The sequence below is a fragment of the Bicyclus anynana genome, chromosome 8 (assembly GCF_947172395.1).
Source record: "Bicyclus anynana chromosome 8, ilBicAnyn1.1, whole genome shotgun sequence".
Classification (NCBI taxonomy): Eukaryota; Metazoa; Arthropoda; class Insecta; order Lepidoptera; family Nymphalidae; genus Bicyclus; species Bicyclus anynana.
In genome coordinates, this window is record NC_069090.1 from 4,728,105 (window position 1) to 4,743,623 (window position 15,519).

The window sequence follows — 15,519 nt, forward strand, 5'->3', positions numbered from 1 at the left end:
ATTATCGAGTAGTGTTGCATTTATTCATCATCATCATCATCAATCCATATTCGGCTCACTGCTAAGCTAGAGTATACTCTCAGAATGAGAGGGTTTAGGCCAATGGTCCACCACACCGGCCCAATGCGGATTGGCAGACTTCACACACGCAAATAATTAAGAAAATTGTCTGGGCAGGTTTCTTCACGATACTTTTCCTTCACCGTTTGAAACACGTGCTATTTAACTTCTTATAATTTCTTAAAATGCTTGGAGGTGCATGCTGCCCCGGACACGATTTGAACCTACACTTTCCGGAATTGGAGGCAGAGGTAATATGCACTGGGCTATCGCGGCTCATTAATTATTATTATCATTAAAAATAGAAAGCGTTGGTTTAATAAAATTACTATAATTCAGTAAACAACCAATTTATAACTCAAGATATGTAAAGAAAAAACATATTGTTACCAAGTAAGACGCAATAATAACCGTATTTTAATTCCACATCCAACAAAATGAATAACAGACACAATAAAGCATTTTCATTTCTTTAAGATCACTTTTCATTATCATAGTATTCTTGTAACGAAAAAAAAAATTTAATAAAACTATCGTTCATGTTGATTCAATCGACGAAGGCTTGTCACATCCATACCGTATATGAAAAACTTCGCAGACTCTTCAAAACGAACCTGAAAAAAAAACTGATGTAATGGGGATGAAGACTATTTTTTTTTTTTGACTGACGATGACTATTTTGAGCGAGCGCTTTAGGTTATAAGCGCGCTAGGTTTGAATATATTGATTTTATGATACATTCGGGTAAATAAGGTCAATTTTAACTAATTTATATGTAGAAAGCAAAGATTGACTAGATATTTGCAAAATAAATAAGATTATAAAAATTTAAAATCTATTAAAAATCTTTTATCGTAATAAGATGAAAATTCATACAGTTTTAGCTTCCTTACATAAAATGTAACATTTTTTAATAAATGAACTATAAACATAAACGCACAAATAACAAAAATATTAGCAATTTTGGTTGAACGCCCGTACAAATCTAACGATCATTATCTACCTACGACGTCATTAATTCGTACCATTTTGTATGGGGTGTTTTTCAGGGATCCGTGACAGCGCCGCAAATCTGACCCTTTAAATGCCTGTAGCTTTGAAAGTAATGATCGCAGATATCCTGTTACTTTTACAAAATTTCTTTACTATTAGCATACTCTTAATTTATATACAATTTAAAAAACTGTCATCATCCCTATTTACAATTTAAAAAAGCTTCATTAATATTCTTCTCAAAAAAATTACTGCTTATTTACTTCTTCTTGAGTGACTTTGATACCCATATATTGGTATCAAAAAAGCAATAAATAGTATATGGGTATCAAAAGAAAGACCTACGATACCATATATATATTCAAACAAAAGAACGGAGGGCCTAGTGGCAGTTTGATACTGTTACTATCGCGTTAACGTAAACGCGAATTTCTAAATAATTGAAACAGCGTCATCTAGTGGCACTACTACACAACTGTTTCAATTCCATATAAATTTGCGTTTACGTCAACGCGAAAGTATGAAAATATTGAAAACTCCCAGTAGGCACACTGATAACCAATACACTATCTCAGGAAGTTCTACTATTAAATTTAGAATGAAATCTTTTAGCTAACTTATTTGTATCCAAACTTAGACAATAAGTATCTCTCTATCTGTTTTACATTTACGTTCTGATCTATACTTAAGAAGCATTAAACTTAAATACCCATGTCCTATATACCCCGGCAAGTAAATTGAACCAAAATGTCAGTTATCTGTGTAGGTACAATTATAAACAAAAGTGTTATAGTGCTAGTCCGTGTTTGCCCGGTAAACGGTTTGCCGGTTTTGACGGCCTCCGTGGCGCAGTGGTATTCGCGGTGGATTTACAAAACGGAGGTCCTGGGTTCGATCCCCAGCTGGGCAGATTGAGATTTTCTTAATTGGTCCAGGTCTGGCTGGTGGGAGGCTTCGGCCGTGGCTAGTTACCACCCTATCGGCAAAAACGTACCGCCAAGCGATTTAGCGTTCCGGTACGATGCCGTGTAGAAACCGAAAGGGGTGTGGATTTTCATCCTCCTCCTAACAAGTTAGCCCGCTTCCATCTAAGACTACATCATCACTTACCATCAGGTGAGATTGTAGTCAAGGGCTAACTTGTAAATAAAAAAATAAAAAAACTAAAGACATCAAATACTCCTATTTGAAAATATTGTACGCGATTAAATGTTGTTTTCGTGTTGCTATGATTACATAATATTGTAACAATCAGACGTTACTAACACCGGAAAATGTTTTATTCCGCATAGTTAAACTTATAGGCCGCTTACTATACCTAATTATTTATTTTTTTAATCAGATGAGAATGAAATTCTCTATGTATATACTACAATTATAGATTTGCACTTACTTTTGTATTATCGTCTTGTTCCTCGTATCTAACATCAGGAGGAATGTTGGCTGCCATCTTCTTCGATAAACTTTTAATCTGGAAGAAATTTTGGTAATTTTTATTGTTTATTTATATAGCAGCAACATTTATGTCTTTGACAATCTATGTGCCTACAAATATACCTACCTTTGTACCTATGTATAGCGGTTTTCGATATTTTTTGATTTGTGACCTTTCGTTTAATATTTATTATCTTTACTAATATCATAGAGGTAAAGTTTGTGGTGTTGTACCAATTTTGAAAATTATGTTATCACTAGAACGTTATTTGTGACTGTCATAGGCTATATTTTATCCCCGTATTTTCCAGGGAACGGGAACTACGCGGGTGAAACTGCGGGGCGTTGGCTAGTAGGTATACACATAAAGAAGATTTCAAATTTACTGACGTAATAAAACGTGATAATTAAACGTACGACGTTGCTAGTCTGGTAAGTTCGTTGATGACACTCCCATGATATGCGGGCGACGGGGGGAAAGACTGCGCGGGCGTGAAATGTTGCGTGCGGGGCAGTGAGGTGCATCAATTGTGGGGTTTTCATTCATCACTACACGCCCCCCGGCCCGCGCGGACCATCGGGTGTGTTACGAACGAAGTTGAAAAGCTATAGTACACTCACGTTAGGATACTCGGAGAAGCAAGCGCGCGCGAGGCCGCGGCAAGGTGGCGCCACCGCGCGACCGTACCGATCCCGATCCGCTGGGTCGAATACGTAATAGCCTGGAACGTTATACTTAGGTATATATCCTGGCAAGTAAGTTGAACCATAATGACAAAACCAAAAATCCGTCAATACTACACAAAATTAATATTGTTTTACTCAGAAGTGGATTATAAAAATAAAAAAAGCAATGTCGAACAAAGGTTATGAGTTACAATTTTTGTCTCTTTTTTGTCAGGATAACTTAATTAACAAATCAACTTGTAACCAAAATAAGACCCTACAGTGCCAGAGAATGACCGTGAGTGGAGTCACGCACTTGTGAACGCTGTGTGTAGGGTTAAGGGCGCCCTTGACAGTAAACTAACACTCCCCTTTTCCACTTAAGTAACTCTCTCCGCCTATCCCAAGCGACCAACCAATGAAGGATTACACAACAAAAGTTGTACCGCATAGTGACTGCACGACGAACGCTTTTTATCGCAATTCGTTCTCGCCAACCGATCGGTACCCCTCTCTAACTCCCCACGCTATACGAAAACAAGTCGCGCCACCTGACGCCACATATCCGTCTCAGACTACTATTTCCTAAAATTGTTTATAATAAATTTTATATAAGTCAACTACCCTATTACCTCTTGGGGTTCTGAACAGTGCCACGGCGAACTCTCCAGCCTTGCCAGCGATAAAAACACCAGATTTCTCTTCACTAAAGAATTCTGCAATCTGTTTGATATAATTACTATGTTAGTGTTACCAGCATAAACAGTTATCAACACAACTAAAATGCCATTTTAAAAACTGAACAATAATAACATTAAATTTTAGTTAGTTAGTTTTAATTAGTTTTTTCTTAGACGAAAATGGTAAAAAATTAAAGTATAGTATGACATAGTGTGACCCAAAAGAGTAGAAAATAAATGAGGGCGCTGTAGTCACTTATCGTTCTTCATAGGGTAACCCTGTCTTCTGTCATCCATTACGGACTGCAACTACCTTGATACTTGATATTAATTGATATTTTGTTATATAAGTAGATAATATGATCTTACATTAAATAAGATGATCTGTTAAAAATAATATTACTATATAATATGAATATATACATATAATAAAAAATACACATATTTACAAAATACTTACTTTACTATCTATCCCCGAGCATTGTTATGGTTGCTAAGATGTGTAAAAAGGTGCATTTATTAAATTTAAAAGAAAGTAAATGCTATTTATTGTAATTATTTTGGTAATAATTATCCGAATTTCCACTATTATTTTAATAATCTGATAAAACTATCAATAATAATTAGTTGTTCTATAATCTTTGTGATAATGACAGTAAATATGGAGCTGTCACACAGCGAGTTTGTTAGTTCCATTTTTATTAACTTTTATTTTTGTTTATGTCGTTCTATATGTATCTATTGGGTATTCCACTAAAACAATATAATGAATAGCTATCACTTACCTGATGATCGAGGTCGGTATCCACGACGCCGTTTTGCCTAGGCTCGTACACCACAACACGACACACGCAGTTGCCTGGTGTGTAGAACTTACGTAGGATCTGAAACAGTCGTACTTACTACTAAGGCTGGTGTATATCTGGCGAAACGCGCGCAACGATACTATCAAACAATTATTGTTTTTGTTGCGTCTCGCATGAGATCGAAAATCAATTAACACCATTTACTCTCAATAAATCCATTCAATTTTACAATACCTACGATACTATGTAATACTAGATATTACTATATAATAATCCTTTATACCTAAATACATACATACATAGCTAAAGGTACAGGTTGGTGACGCGAACGCACGATATTTTACCCATCCAAAAGTGCCCAATGGGGCTAAAGAAGTTTCCACTTCTAAAACTAAAATATATGGCTGATTCTTACCGTGTGAAAAAGTTGTTTAAACTATAGAAAAGTGATATCTGGACTGGAAGAAAGCTAAATAAAGATAATAGATTCTAACCTGTTCAATACTCAGTATTCGGGTCGGCGGTCGGAAGTGCAAATAGCTGTCCTGGTAGAGTTGGTCCCCACTCTCCAGGATCTGGTCGAGGGTGGACGAGCACCATCGGCACACATCCTCTACCCGCGACATAGCGACCGCCATGATAGAACAGGCAAGTGCCTGCAAAACATTGCAACATCTCAATATTACATTGTCACCGCTGTGCTTGGAAGCCCATGCAAGAGGTCTATGTCCATCAGTGGACGGCTGATAATGATGATGAATATTACATTAGGATATTAACTTCTTTGATGAAGAGAGACGTGACCCTTAGTTGACCAAAGTGAGTGACACTTTGGTCACACGGGGCCAAATCTCCCGCCATAGAACTCACTAGACAAACCTCGCGGTTTCTAACGGTCCCAATTCATGGTACCCTTGACAATACGGGCATAAAATATGTCATCATCATCATTATCAACCTATATCCACTCACAGCTGAGCACGAGTCTCCTCTCAGAATGACAGGGGTTAGGCCATTATAGTCCACTACGCTGGCCCAATGCGGATTGGCAGACTTCACAAACGTAGAGAATTAAGAAAACTCTCAGGTACGCAGGTTTCCTCGCAATGTTTTTCCTTCACCTTTTGAGACACGTGATATTTAATTTCTTAAAATGCACATAACTGAAAACTTGGAGATGCATGCCCCGGACTGAATTCGAACCTACGCCCTTTCGGAATCGGATAAAATATGTACTCCCTGATAGTGTGTAGTGCATTGTCGCTCTAACTCAAATGATCTCCCCACCTGGTTTCCACGCGATGCGTGGGGGAACTTCCGGCAGCACATCGAGTGCTGCGCCGACAGGTACTGCGTGCCGTCGCTGAGCACCAGCCAACCGCTCGTGTTGCGTTGACCTGCTCGACAAATAGATACCCTTATACCACAGTATACTTATCTTATACATTATGACGTCATAACGTCTTATAAATCGATGAACAGCCGGCGTTCATCTCGCTCGCACGAAAAAGCATGCCTTTTTGTCATTATCTGGGTCGCGGCCTATAACTTAACTACGCATAGTAAATAAATGCGAATTTCTAAGGAATTGAAACAGCGCCATCTAGTGGCACTACTGCACAACTGTTTCAATTCCATATAAATTTGTGTTCATGTTCGCGCGAGCGGATAACGGACCGCACATTCATCTACATGGTATAGCACCGCACTGCGAAAGACCACCAAATGGGCGTCCTCTACCTCGTGAGCTTCTACAAATGGCCATCTCAGAAGGCGTAGGCACCGGAGGCAGCGGAGACGACGATATAAATGACGCAAGCGCCAGACAAGACATCGCCGCGCTGAAGGACAATAATAAATAAAAAATTCAACTCATAGGCCAAGATGCCTCAGCCCCGAAAGGGGCTGGAAGAAATCACCGGGGGAGCAAGTTCCCCTGCGTCTTACTCGGGCAAGGAGGCAAAGCCTCGAGGCCCGTACCCCCTCACCCGACACTCTCGGGAGGAGATGACCCCCTCATCAAATTTGTGTTTACGTCAACGTGATAGTAACAGTATGAAAATATTGATAACTGCCACTAGGCACACAGAACTCCGATTTGGACTGTTAGCGACGTAAGATCGAGTAACCATTGTAACATACATTGCTTACAAAATTTTCAATAATTCGACATGTTTTATGTACTGAACAACCACTGATAATGCATTTAACACTTTTCTTTTTAATTGTACCTGCGCCATTTTGGTTCAACTTACTTGCCGGGGACTATACTCGAATTGAATCCGCTCACCTTTCAGTCTTGCATTTTCTTTGTCCTTCTTCTCGGAAGCTCTCTGCGCGTCTATGCAAGTTGCGCTGCCGGGAGGATGTTTCCTGTCCTTCTCGTCGGCGCGACGTTTCTTACCTTCTATGTTTACCTGGTAGGTATAGTTGAGAAATATTAGAAACTGTCAGTTCTATAACTTCCAGACCAGATAATACTATTTTTTTTTAATTTATTCAACATCAAGATAGTTCACGACTGCGTACTGATAACACTTGATGTTAACTAAATATGTAGTTTAAAATCGAAGCGCGCTTACTTGGAAGTGGTACAAGATTATACTACTCATGCAGTCATTTTTGACAGGTTCCGTGGCGCAGTGGTATGCGCGGTGGATTTACAAGACTGAGGTCCTGGGTTCGAACCCCGGCTGGGCCGATTGAGGTTTTCTTAATTGGTCCAGGTCTGGCTGATGGGAGCCTTCAGCCGTGGCTAGGTACCATTCTACCGACAAAGACGTGCCAAGCGATTTAGCGTTCCGGTACGATGTCGTGTAGAACCGTCGTGTGGATTTTCATACTACTGTTAATAAGTTAGCCAGCTTCCATCTTAGATAGCATCATCACTTACCATCAGGTGAGATTGTAAACAAGTGCTAACTTGTAAAGAAAAACAGCAGAACCCCGCGGTTTCACCTACTCAGTTCCCGTACCCATGATAATACGGGTATAAAATGTAGCCTATCATCTTCTTAGTGTGCCCCTCCAATACTGGTCAGCTTTCTAAACTTTTCCTTGTCCATGGCTAGGCGGAAAAGTTCTTCAACTGTCTTTAAGCCAGTCCACTCCCTTATATTTCGTAGCCAGTCTATGCTACATCCTAATAATGTAGCTTATTGGAGAAATATTTTATCAAATCGCTCCAGTACTTTAATTGTTTGTTTTCCAATGCAAAAAAAACAGCGAAATGCTTCCTCTTTACAATATAAGTGCCGAAGACTTTAGTTTTGTGACTTACTTTACTAGTAGCTGGAACAAGCGTCACCCCAGGCGGCGCCCGGACCAAGGGCGGATCGACGCCACCCAGTTTTTTGATTGGTTGAATGGTCACAGCCATCGCGTACAGTTGGAAGTCGTGCTTCGGTCTTTCTGTCACTGGCACGTTTTGCAGATAACTGAAATTCAACGTAACAACAAACCAGTCAACACTCAAGATGGTAGTTAAAGCTTGGCAAGTTCGTTGATGACACTCCCATAACATGCGGGCGACGGGGGGAAAGAATGCGCGTCGTGGGTTTTCATTCATCGCTACACGCCCCGCGGCCCGCGTGGTCCATCGGGAGTGTTACGAACGAAGCTGCCAAGCTACAGTAGCGCTTTAATACTTCGATGTTTTTATAACTCGACAGTGTGAGTTTTGAATCCTTCTTTATCTCTCTCTGTCTATAGCATGATTTTAGAAGATAAATAAATATATTAACTTACGCAAACGCCATCAGTTTTGGCGAAGTAAATGTTAAAACACACGCAGCTCCATCGTCCTATAACGAAATATACAAAACGTTGAATGTAATGGTTTTTTTTTAATTTGAAGCTTCAATAGATCAACAATCCTAATACAGTCTCTCCCGACTAGTTGGAGGGGAATAGGAATATTGGTCATATTATAAAATATATGGCAAATATTCTTTAAAAAACAAATTATTTAGTTGAATTAAACACTTAATAAGTATAGCTAAAGAAATAAATAATGTTATTATTTTAAGTTATCCTCATAAATATTATTTCAATGTATTTTTTTTATATTTTCATAATATTATACAATTTTAATATCCTCAATATTTTCCCTCCCTTTCATTTGATACCCATATTGTAGTATTAAAAAAAACAATTTTTCAGTGGTCGCGTTAGTTTTTTTTAAAATATTACCTACCTATGAACATTTAATTTATCAAGACGTATCTAATTATATCTTTATTACGCAAATCAATTTAGTGTTTTGGATGACATGACCATGAGTTAATAAAGAATAATTTACACACAACATAAAAATTAGCAGTCGGGTAAAATTACCCTACCTGGGCATCGATCCTAAGTCCCGTGGGTCCACACGCGTGGGGCTCCATCATGTAGTAGGAGGGAGCGCCCGCCACGCGCCACACTGCCACCGCGTGGGGAATAGACCACAGGATGCCGTGGGTGTGGCTCTCGAAGAAACGCTCTAATGCACATCTAGTGAACACATAACATTTCCATATTAACACGTTCGCTGCGGTACGAGGTCAATTGACCTCGTACGTCTAGTGTCTTCAAGAGTTACGAGGTCGATGGACCTCGTAACTCTTGAAGACAGAATAGAATAGATAGATTAAATAGAATTTTAAATCTGTAGCCCAGTATCCTAGGGTGGGCACTAGACTATGCTAGGGTGGGCCCGGCCCACCCGCTTTATACGCCTATGGACACAATGCTGGTTGCAGGGTAAAGACCGTGGTGTATGGAAGCCTATACTATGTCCACTTGTGGACGTTTAACGGCTGAAAATGTTGATGAGATCTCATATGACGTACAGTCTGTTACAGTACTGTAAACGTGCAATAAAAAAAAAAATCATCACCATTCATTAAATCTTAGATTAAACGTAAATACCAACAAACGGGTTGATTTGGTCAAAAATGCTACGTCCATTTAAAATAATCATTATGTTGAAAGGAATTTCCCAATTATTTGACCGTGAATAATTTAACTTCCGGCCTCGCTAGTACTGTATCAAAGTAAACAAGTTTTCAGAATATGCAATACTTATCACAATTATTTTCCCTATATTTGTACCTGACAGTCATCTCAGTAGGCGTCTTCTGTTCCAGTTTACCAGAGAAAACATGCTGCAGATCGTACCGAACGTAGTTGACGCCCAAAACAAATCGTTTTAAAACCTGCAATAAACCAAACCATAACCCATCTATTTAACTATCAACCCCATAACGACACTGCTGAGCTAGAGTTTCCTCTCAGAATGAGAGGGCTTAGGCCAATAGTCCACCACGCTGGCCCAATGCGGATTGGCAGACTTCACACACGCAGAGAATTAAGAAAATTCTCTCGTATGCAGGTTTCCTCACGATGTTTTCCTTCACCGTTTGAGACACGTGATATTTAATTTCTTAAAGTGCACACAACTGAAAAATTGGAGGTGCATGCCCCGAACCGGATTTGAACCCACACCCTCCGAAATCGGAGGCAGAAGTCATATCCGCTGGTCTATCACGGCTCTCTAATGTAGGTATAATGGAATTTAGTACCTATACTATAGGGTTGATCAAAGACTCATATTCCAATGTAAAAATAAATCTTTTAGACACTTAAACAGACAAAAACCAGGCTCTATGCGGGTCTTATTCTGCGGATTCTGTACCACCACACGATACTGAAAGATTAGGTTTCAATAAAAATTGCACGTCTATAGCCTGCCTTTCTCTTTACTTATTGGCCTTATAGGCGGTGAATAACCTCACTGCACCATTGTCGAGCCTATAGTACATTAAAATAGGCTGTTGATGATAACGAATATCACCTGAAGGGGCAGTAGCACATCTTCTCCAGGCCTGAACTCGTAGCCCAAACAGTTCAGCGACTTGGCGAACAGCTGGCAGGCGACGGCCATGACTTCATCGACAGTGTTCCGAGTCCACAGGTGAGGCCTTCGGACGTGCGACATGCACGCGCTAACTATCGCACCGCACGACGACTGCAGGAGGGCGTCGCGGGTGAATCTAAATTAAAAAAAAAAATTGTCTGAGAAGGTGGTTTAGGGACGACAAGCTCTCGTGTGAATGGGAGCTAACACGTAATGTTAGCTCCCATTCACACGAGCTTTTTTTAACGGACGTCAAATAAGGGTTCAAATATAGTATGAATTTAAATAAAAATGCAACACTGCTCGAAAAAAGCGTCTTAAAGGTTAATAAAGGCGGAGGTCTAGTTATCACGGGCTTTTTGTTACAAGCTAATTACAAAAATCGAACTGAATCTATTCTTGCATTCAATCTACTTTATTTAATACAATGTCTCACTTGACTAAATCAGGAGGGCGCGATCCTCGAAGAATAGTTCGACCGCGAGCAGTTTCCACAAACGCAGTCAATACCTATGGATATAATTTCTATATTATATTGTAATAAAATATTATTTCATCACATTATTTATTTTTTGATTTATATTCCCACAAATAAAAATCAAAACTAGTAGCGCTTAGTATGCTAGTAGTAGAAATAAGGAAGAAGAGAGATCAATCAATATAGGTCCCCCACTTAGCAGAAAGTAACACCAAGTTGCAGCAGCGCTGATTTTAAAAGGGTAGAAAACGAACTTGATGTTTTCGTGAGCTTTTAAATAAACAAGTAACTGTATAAGTAGGTATGTTATTCTTACAACATAATATGAAACATCGTTATCTAAGAAGTAATAACAATTTAAAAATTAATGTTGGCACGATAATTACACTTTGGTTTGCCACAGAATTGCCAATTCCTAAATTTTGAGCAGGCTAAAATAATGCAAGTTCATTTAACTAGTAGATTTGGCTGAAATGTTACATTCAGTTTACCTTCCACTCATATCCTTCGTCAGGGACGGCGCCTTGTGCGGTGACAGTCGTGGGAATCTTTGACAATTCCCAGAACACTTTCACTGATGATATTGAGAACCTAAATAAACATTGTTCAATTTCAATTTATTGTTCAAGAAGTTTTCTGAATAATAGTAATTTTGCTTTAATTCAATGTCACTGCAAATTGAGGTAATATAATTTCGATGAAGTATAAAGAATATATCTTCTTATTTTGCTTTCTTTTTCGTTCATCATCATCATCATCTTTATCATCACCATCATTATCATCATCATACAAAGTGTGTCTACTTTAGATTACTTAAAGATCTACTTTACCAATTTCTGTCTAATTTTGGGATTTCAGGTTTCTCTTTCCTACCTATCTACTACTACCAAAAGTGTTTGTTCTGCATTACTTGTTGGAGCCTGGTCTTCCCAATTTATCCATGGTGGTTTTCAGAGTGTCAGCGACTTGGTCGGCGCTCGCTAACAGTATGAGCCCGGCGCCCCCTCCTGGGGAAATGCAGCCGGTGGGCCCCACCGCATGGGGCTCCCAGAGACTAAAAGCGTTGTCGTCGACCCCCCGCCACAATCCGACGCAATAGTCTTTTGCGCACAGGATTCCGTATTTGTTCTACAAGAAATTAGGTAAAGTTTTAAGATGAACCTTGGAGAAAATAAACGGACGACTACTACTATAACTACTTTATGGTCGGATGCAATCTTTAAGAAATCTCCGAAATAATGTAACACATATTCATATAACACTCCGAGCAAATCCTATTGTTTTCGATGTCCAGTAAACTCGCACAAAACGTTACGCATCGACGTTGCGATAGTGTGGAACCGGCCTAAGCGTTCCTTTTGTGAAGGATGTGTCTCACAGCTCACCAATGTTTTCTTATGACGTTCACACGTGAAAATCTACGTTACAGTCAACATTTTTTTTTATTCAGGACTTACTAAGTATACTTACTGTTTCAAAAAACTTCAGAATGCCCCTGCGCAGGTTCAGCACAGCTCCGCTATTGCCAGCTTTGATATCACCATGCACCACATCCGGATCAATCTCCAATTTTATCTAAAATATTAGAATTTTTCATGAACTGCCATTATTTATGTGACCGAGGGAATATGGGGATGATAAATATAATATATATATATACGGAGAGCCCGTAGACCCAGACCTTCGTCATTTCGTCAGATCGTCTCGAAGCTAAGTGACTAGAAAAATTTCTTATAATTTATGCCGAAAACGTGAAAAAATTACACTTTATATTTTGACGGTTGAGGGTCTGGATCCTTAAAAGCTGCTACCTCCCAAAGCCACCACGGTCCAAACCCCATAATTGGCTACATTACTTACTTACAGTATAAGCACGAGCTGACCAATTTCAGCTTTTATAAAATTACAAAGGTCTGGGGTTCTTAGTCTATAATAACCTTACTCGGAGATATTTCTAGTGATCAGATTTTTCAAAATCAATTGAGTAGTTTTCAGTTGAGTGACAACAAACATAAAATTAAGTTTTTTTTATAATATAACTTTAGATGGAAAAGAAGAATTTAGAGGTTAGAATAATACGCTACTAGACTTCACGCCACAAACGAAGTCCCGCGGCTAAAACCTGGACTAAAATTGACAGCGCCTTACACAAATGACAATAAGACTGCCATTGCCAAATGACAATGAGGGCCATTAAGACATTACCGCCGCGTCTAGGGGACTTGTTTCGTGGCGCGGAGTATAAGACTGCCTGTCCACCAAAGCGGAGCGAAGGAGCGTAGCGTAGAAACGGACTAATGCGGAGCGGAGTTGCGTGCTGTGTCTGTCCACAGGAGCGGAGCGAGGCTGCGGAGCAAAGTGACTTTCCGAAGAAACTTCCCCGCTCCGCTTCCCCGCACGTGATTTCCCACTCCACTTACCAGTTTTATATGATTTTTAAAGTAACCCGCAAGTCCCTGTCCACTTAAGAGGAGCAAAGATTTTATGCAATCCTATTGGTTAATATTTTGCGTTTCTCGGCTACGCTGCCTCGCTCCGCTTCGGTGGACTGGCAGCCTAGCACTCTATGTAAGCTCACTATAAACTGCTTACATTGAAACTCGTAACATGAAACTCCGGTTCAATCTCAGACGGAGTAAGTCTAGGTGGAGCATCGGCTCTGGGCAGAGACATGGTGTACAGTCGATCACCGTACTTCAATATAGCGTCTATGAGATTCGGCTTCCAGTGGATGTGTGGCTCTATGTGGTCTACTATTATGCCCATTGCTGCATTAGCTGCATCCTAAGGACAAAAAAAAACAATGAATTTATTTGCAGATACATCTGTAGATACTCGTGTACACCGGTGATGGGTTTTATAATGCAAATGATAAATGTTATTTTGCCTATTTGGCATGCAAATTCTATAAAGTTACATATTAATAATGTTTAATAATTTAAATTTTATTAATAAAATAAAATAATGTATTTGAATTGTATAACAATGTTAGTTACAGCGTTCTTTATGTTCCGACAAATTTTATAACAGTGTTAATTACAAAGTTCTATAGGTTTCTAAAATCTATACCACAATGTACATCTCGTGAAGAGAAATAAATAAACAACATGTCAACCAACAGTAGTGCAACCGTAAATACCTCTTTATTTGCGTTGGGTCGAAAGAAATGGCACGATGACTACTCCGCCGCTACTGGTTGACATTTTGTCTATTTCCTTTCACGAGATATGTAATTGGTCGCGTGCTAAGCATACCGGTTATAACCGCGTAAGTACCTGATTATCTCTATTTGGTTGATCAAGGAAATAGTTTTCATTCTGCGCCACCCGCCCGCGCACTGATGCCACCGCTCGACTCAACCTCGTAAAATACTTGCCGATGGCGACATCATCCAACGGATCAATAAGTGTATCTCCATCACCTTAAAAAGAAATTTGTTTCAAAACCAGAATACAAATTAATTATAAACAGAAGCTAGAAAAAATACATTATATAATGCATATTATACTAGCGGACCCGGTCAAGCTTCCCTTTGATCATTCCCTACGAATATCCTATACTACTCCCAGTCAACACCTACCCAATACTACCCCTACCTTACCTCTACCCTACCCCTAGCCTGCGATATATTTCCTTCACCGTTTGAGACAAGAGATATTTAATTTCTTATAATGCACATATCTGAAAAGTTGGAGGTGCATGCTTCGAACCGGATTCGAGCCTACGCTCTCCCAATCGAAGGCAAGAGGTCTCTACTTGGCTATCAAGTATCTACTGGACTATCACGTCTCTTAATCTTAGGGTTGGCCAAAACATCGTGACACGAGAATTTTGCATATTAGATATTCATACCTTCTTCTTCACCTTCACCCTCTTCATTATCACCCTTGCGAGCTCCAGGTTTTCGCTCTTTTAACACAGAAGTAAGTTCGTTGATGATTTTCACCGGATACAGTTTGTACGGGGCAAGACACTGCTTCCTGTCCAATGGACCTTGTAGAGCTGAACACAATGTAACAGTATAATTGAAAAGATTTAGTCAGAATTTATAGATAGACTGAGGTTTCAATTCGCTTTATTTTTTAAATCTGTAAGTAGATAAAATATACATTATATGTAAGTAGAAAATATATTCTGAAACAGTTGCTAAGGGTTCTAAAAACTGGAGATATATTTTATAGAACAGGAGAACAGGATAAGGTCATTATCAACTTAAGTAAAAAAACAAAGATTGTTTGGAGGTTTGCAAAATAAATAAAATTATAAAATTTTTAAATATACTAAAAATCTTTTAACGTAATTAGTTGATAATTCATACATTTTTAGCTTTCTTACATTACGTAGGTACACGTACGTTTCTTATATACGAGACATTTTTCAATACATGAACTATAAACATATAGTAACAAAGATATTTATAGTTGATTTTAATTATACACCCATACAAATAGGTATAACGATGTTTATGATCAACGACGTCATTAATTCGTGCCATTATGTATG

At 39.0% G+C, this 15,519-nt stretch overlaps 1 protein-coding gene across 1 annotated transcript in view; it reads right to left on the minus strand.

Annotated features, from left to right (window-relative positions):
• Positions 1 to 364: 364 nt before the first annotated feature.
• Positions 365 to 15,519, minus strand: part of LOC112042795 (uncharacterized) — a 43,198-nt gene continuing 28,043 nt past the window's right edge. Inside the window, exons 31-50 of the mRNA XM_052882855.1 lie at positions 14,869 to 15,018; positions 14,292 to 14,428; positions 13,609 to 13,800; positions 12,487 to 12,591; positions 11,927 to 12,144; positions 11,508 to 11,607; positions 10,975 to 11,048; positions 10,476 to 10,674; positions 9,734 to 9,837; positions 8,980 to 9,133; positions 8,387 to 8,442; positions 7,920 to 8,076; positions 6,930 to 7,056; positions 5,927 to 6,036; positions 5,134 to 5,295; positions 4,619 to 4,717; positions 3,786 to 3,876; positions 3,109 to 3,209; positions 2,447 to 2,524; positions 365 to 674 (exon numbers count right to left, since the gene is read on the minus strand). Of these exons, the coding sequence (XP_052738815.1) occupies positions 591 to 674; positions 2,447 to 2,524; positions 3,109 to 3,209; positions 3,786 to 3,876; positions 4,619 to 4,717; positions 5,134 to 5,295; positions 5,927 to 6,036; positions 6,930 to 7,056; positions 7,920 to 8,076; positions 8,387 to 8,442; positions 8,980 to 9,133; positions 9,734 to 9,837; positions 10,476 to 10,674; positions 10,975 to 11,048; positions 11,508 to 11,607; positions 11,927 to 12,144; positions 12,487 to 12,591; positions 13,609 to 13,800; positions 14,292 to 14,428; positions 14,869 to 15,018 (2,498 nt within the window). The 3' untranslated portion in view covers positions 365 to 590. The remainder of the gene's footprint in view (positions 675 to 2,446; positions 2,525 to 3,108; positions 3,210 to 3,785; positions 3,877 to 4,618; positions 4,718 to 5,133; positions 5,296 to 5,926; positions 6,037 to 6,929; positions 7,057 to 7,919; positions 8,077 to 8,386; positions 8,443 to 8,979; positions 9,134 to 9,733; positions 9,838 to 10,475; positions 10,675 to 10,974; positions 11,049 to 11,507; positions 11,608 to 11,926; positions 12,145 to 12,486; positions 12,592 to 13,608; positions 13,801 to 14,291; positions 14,429 to 14,868; positions 15,019 to 15,519) is intronic.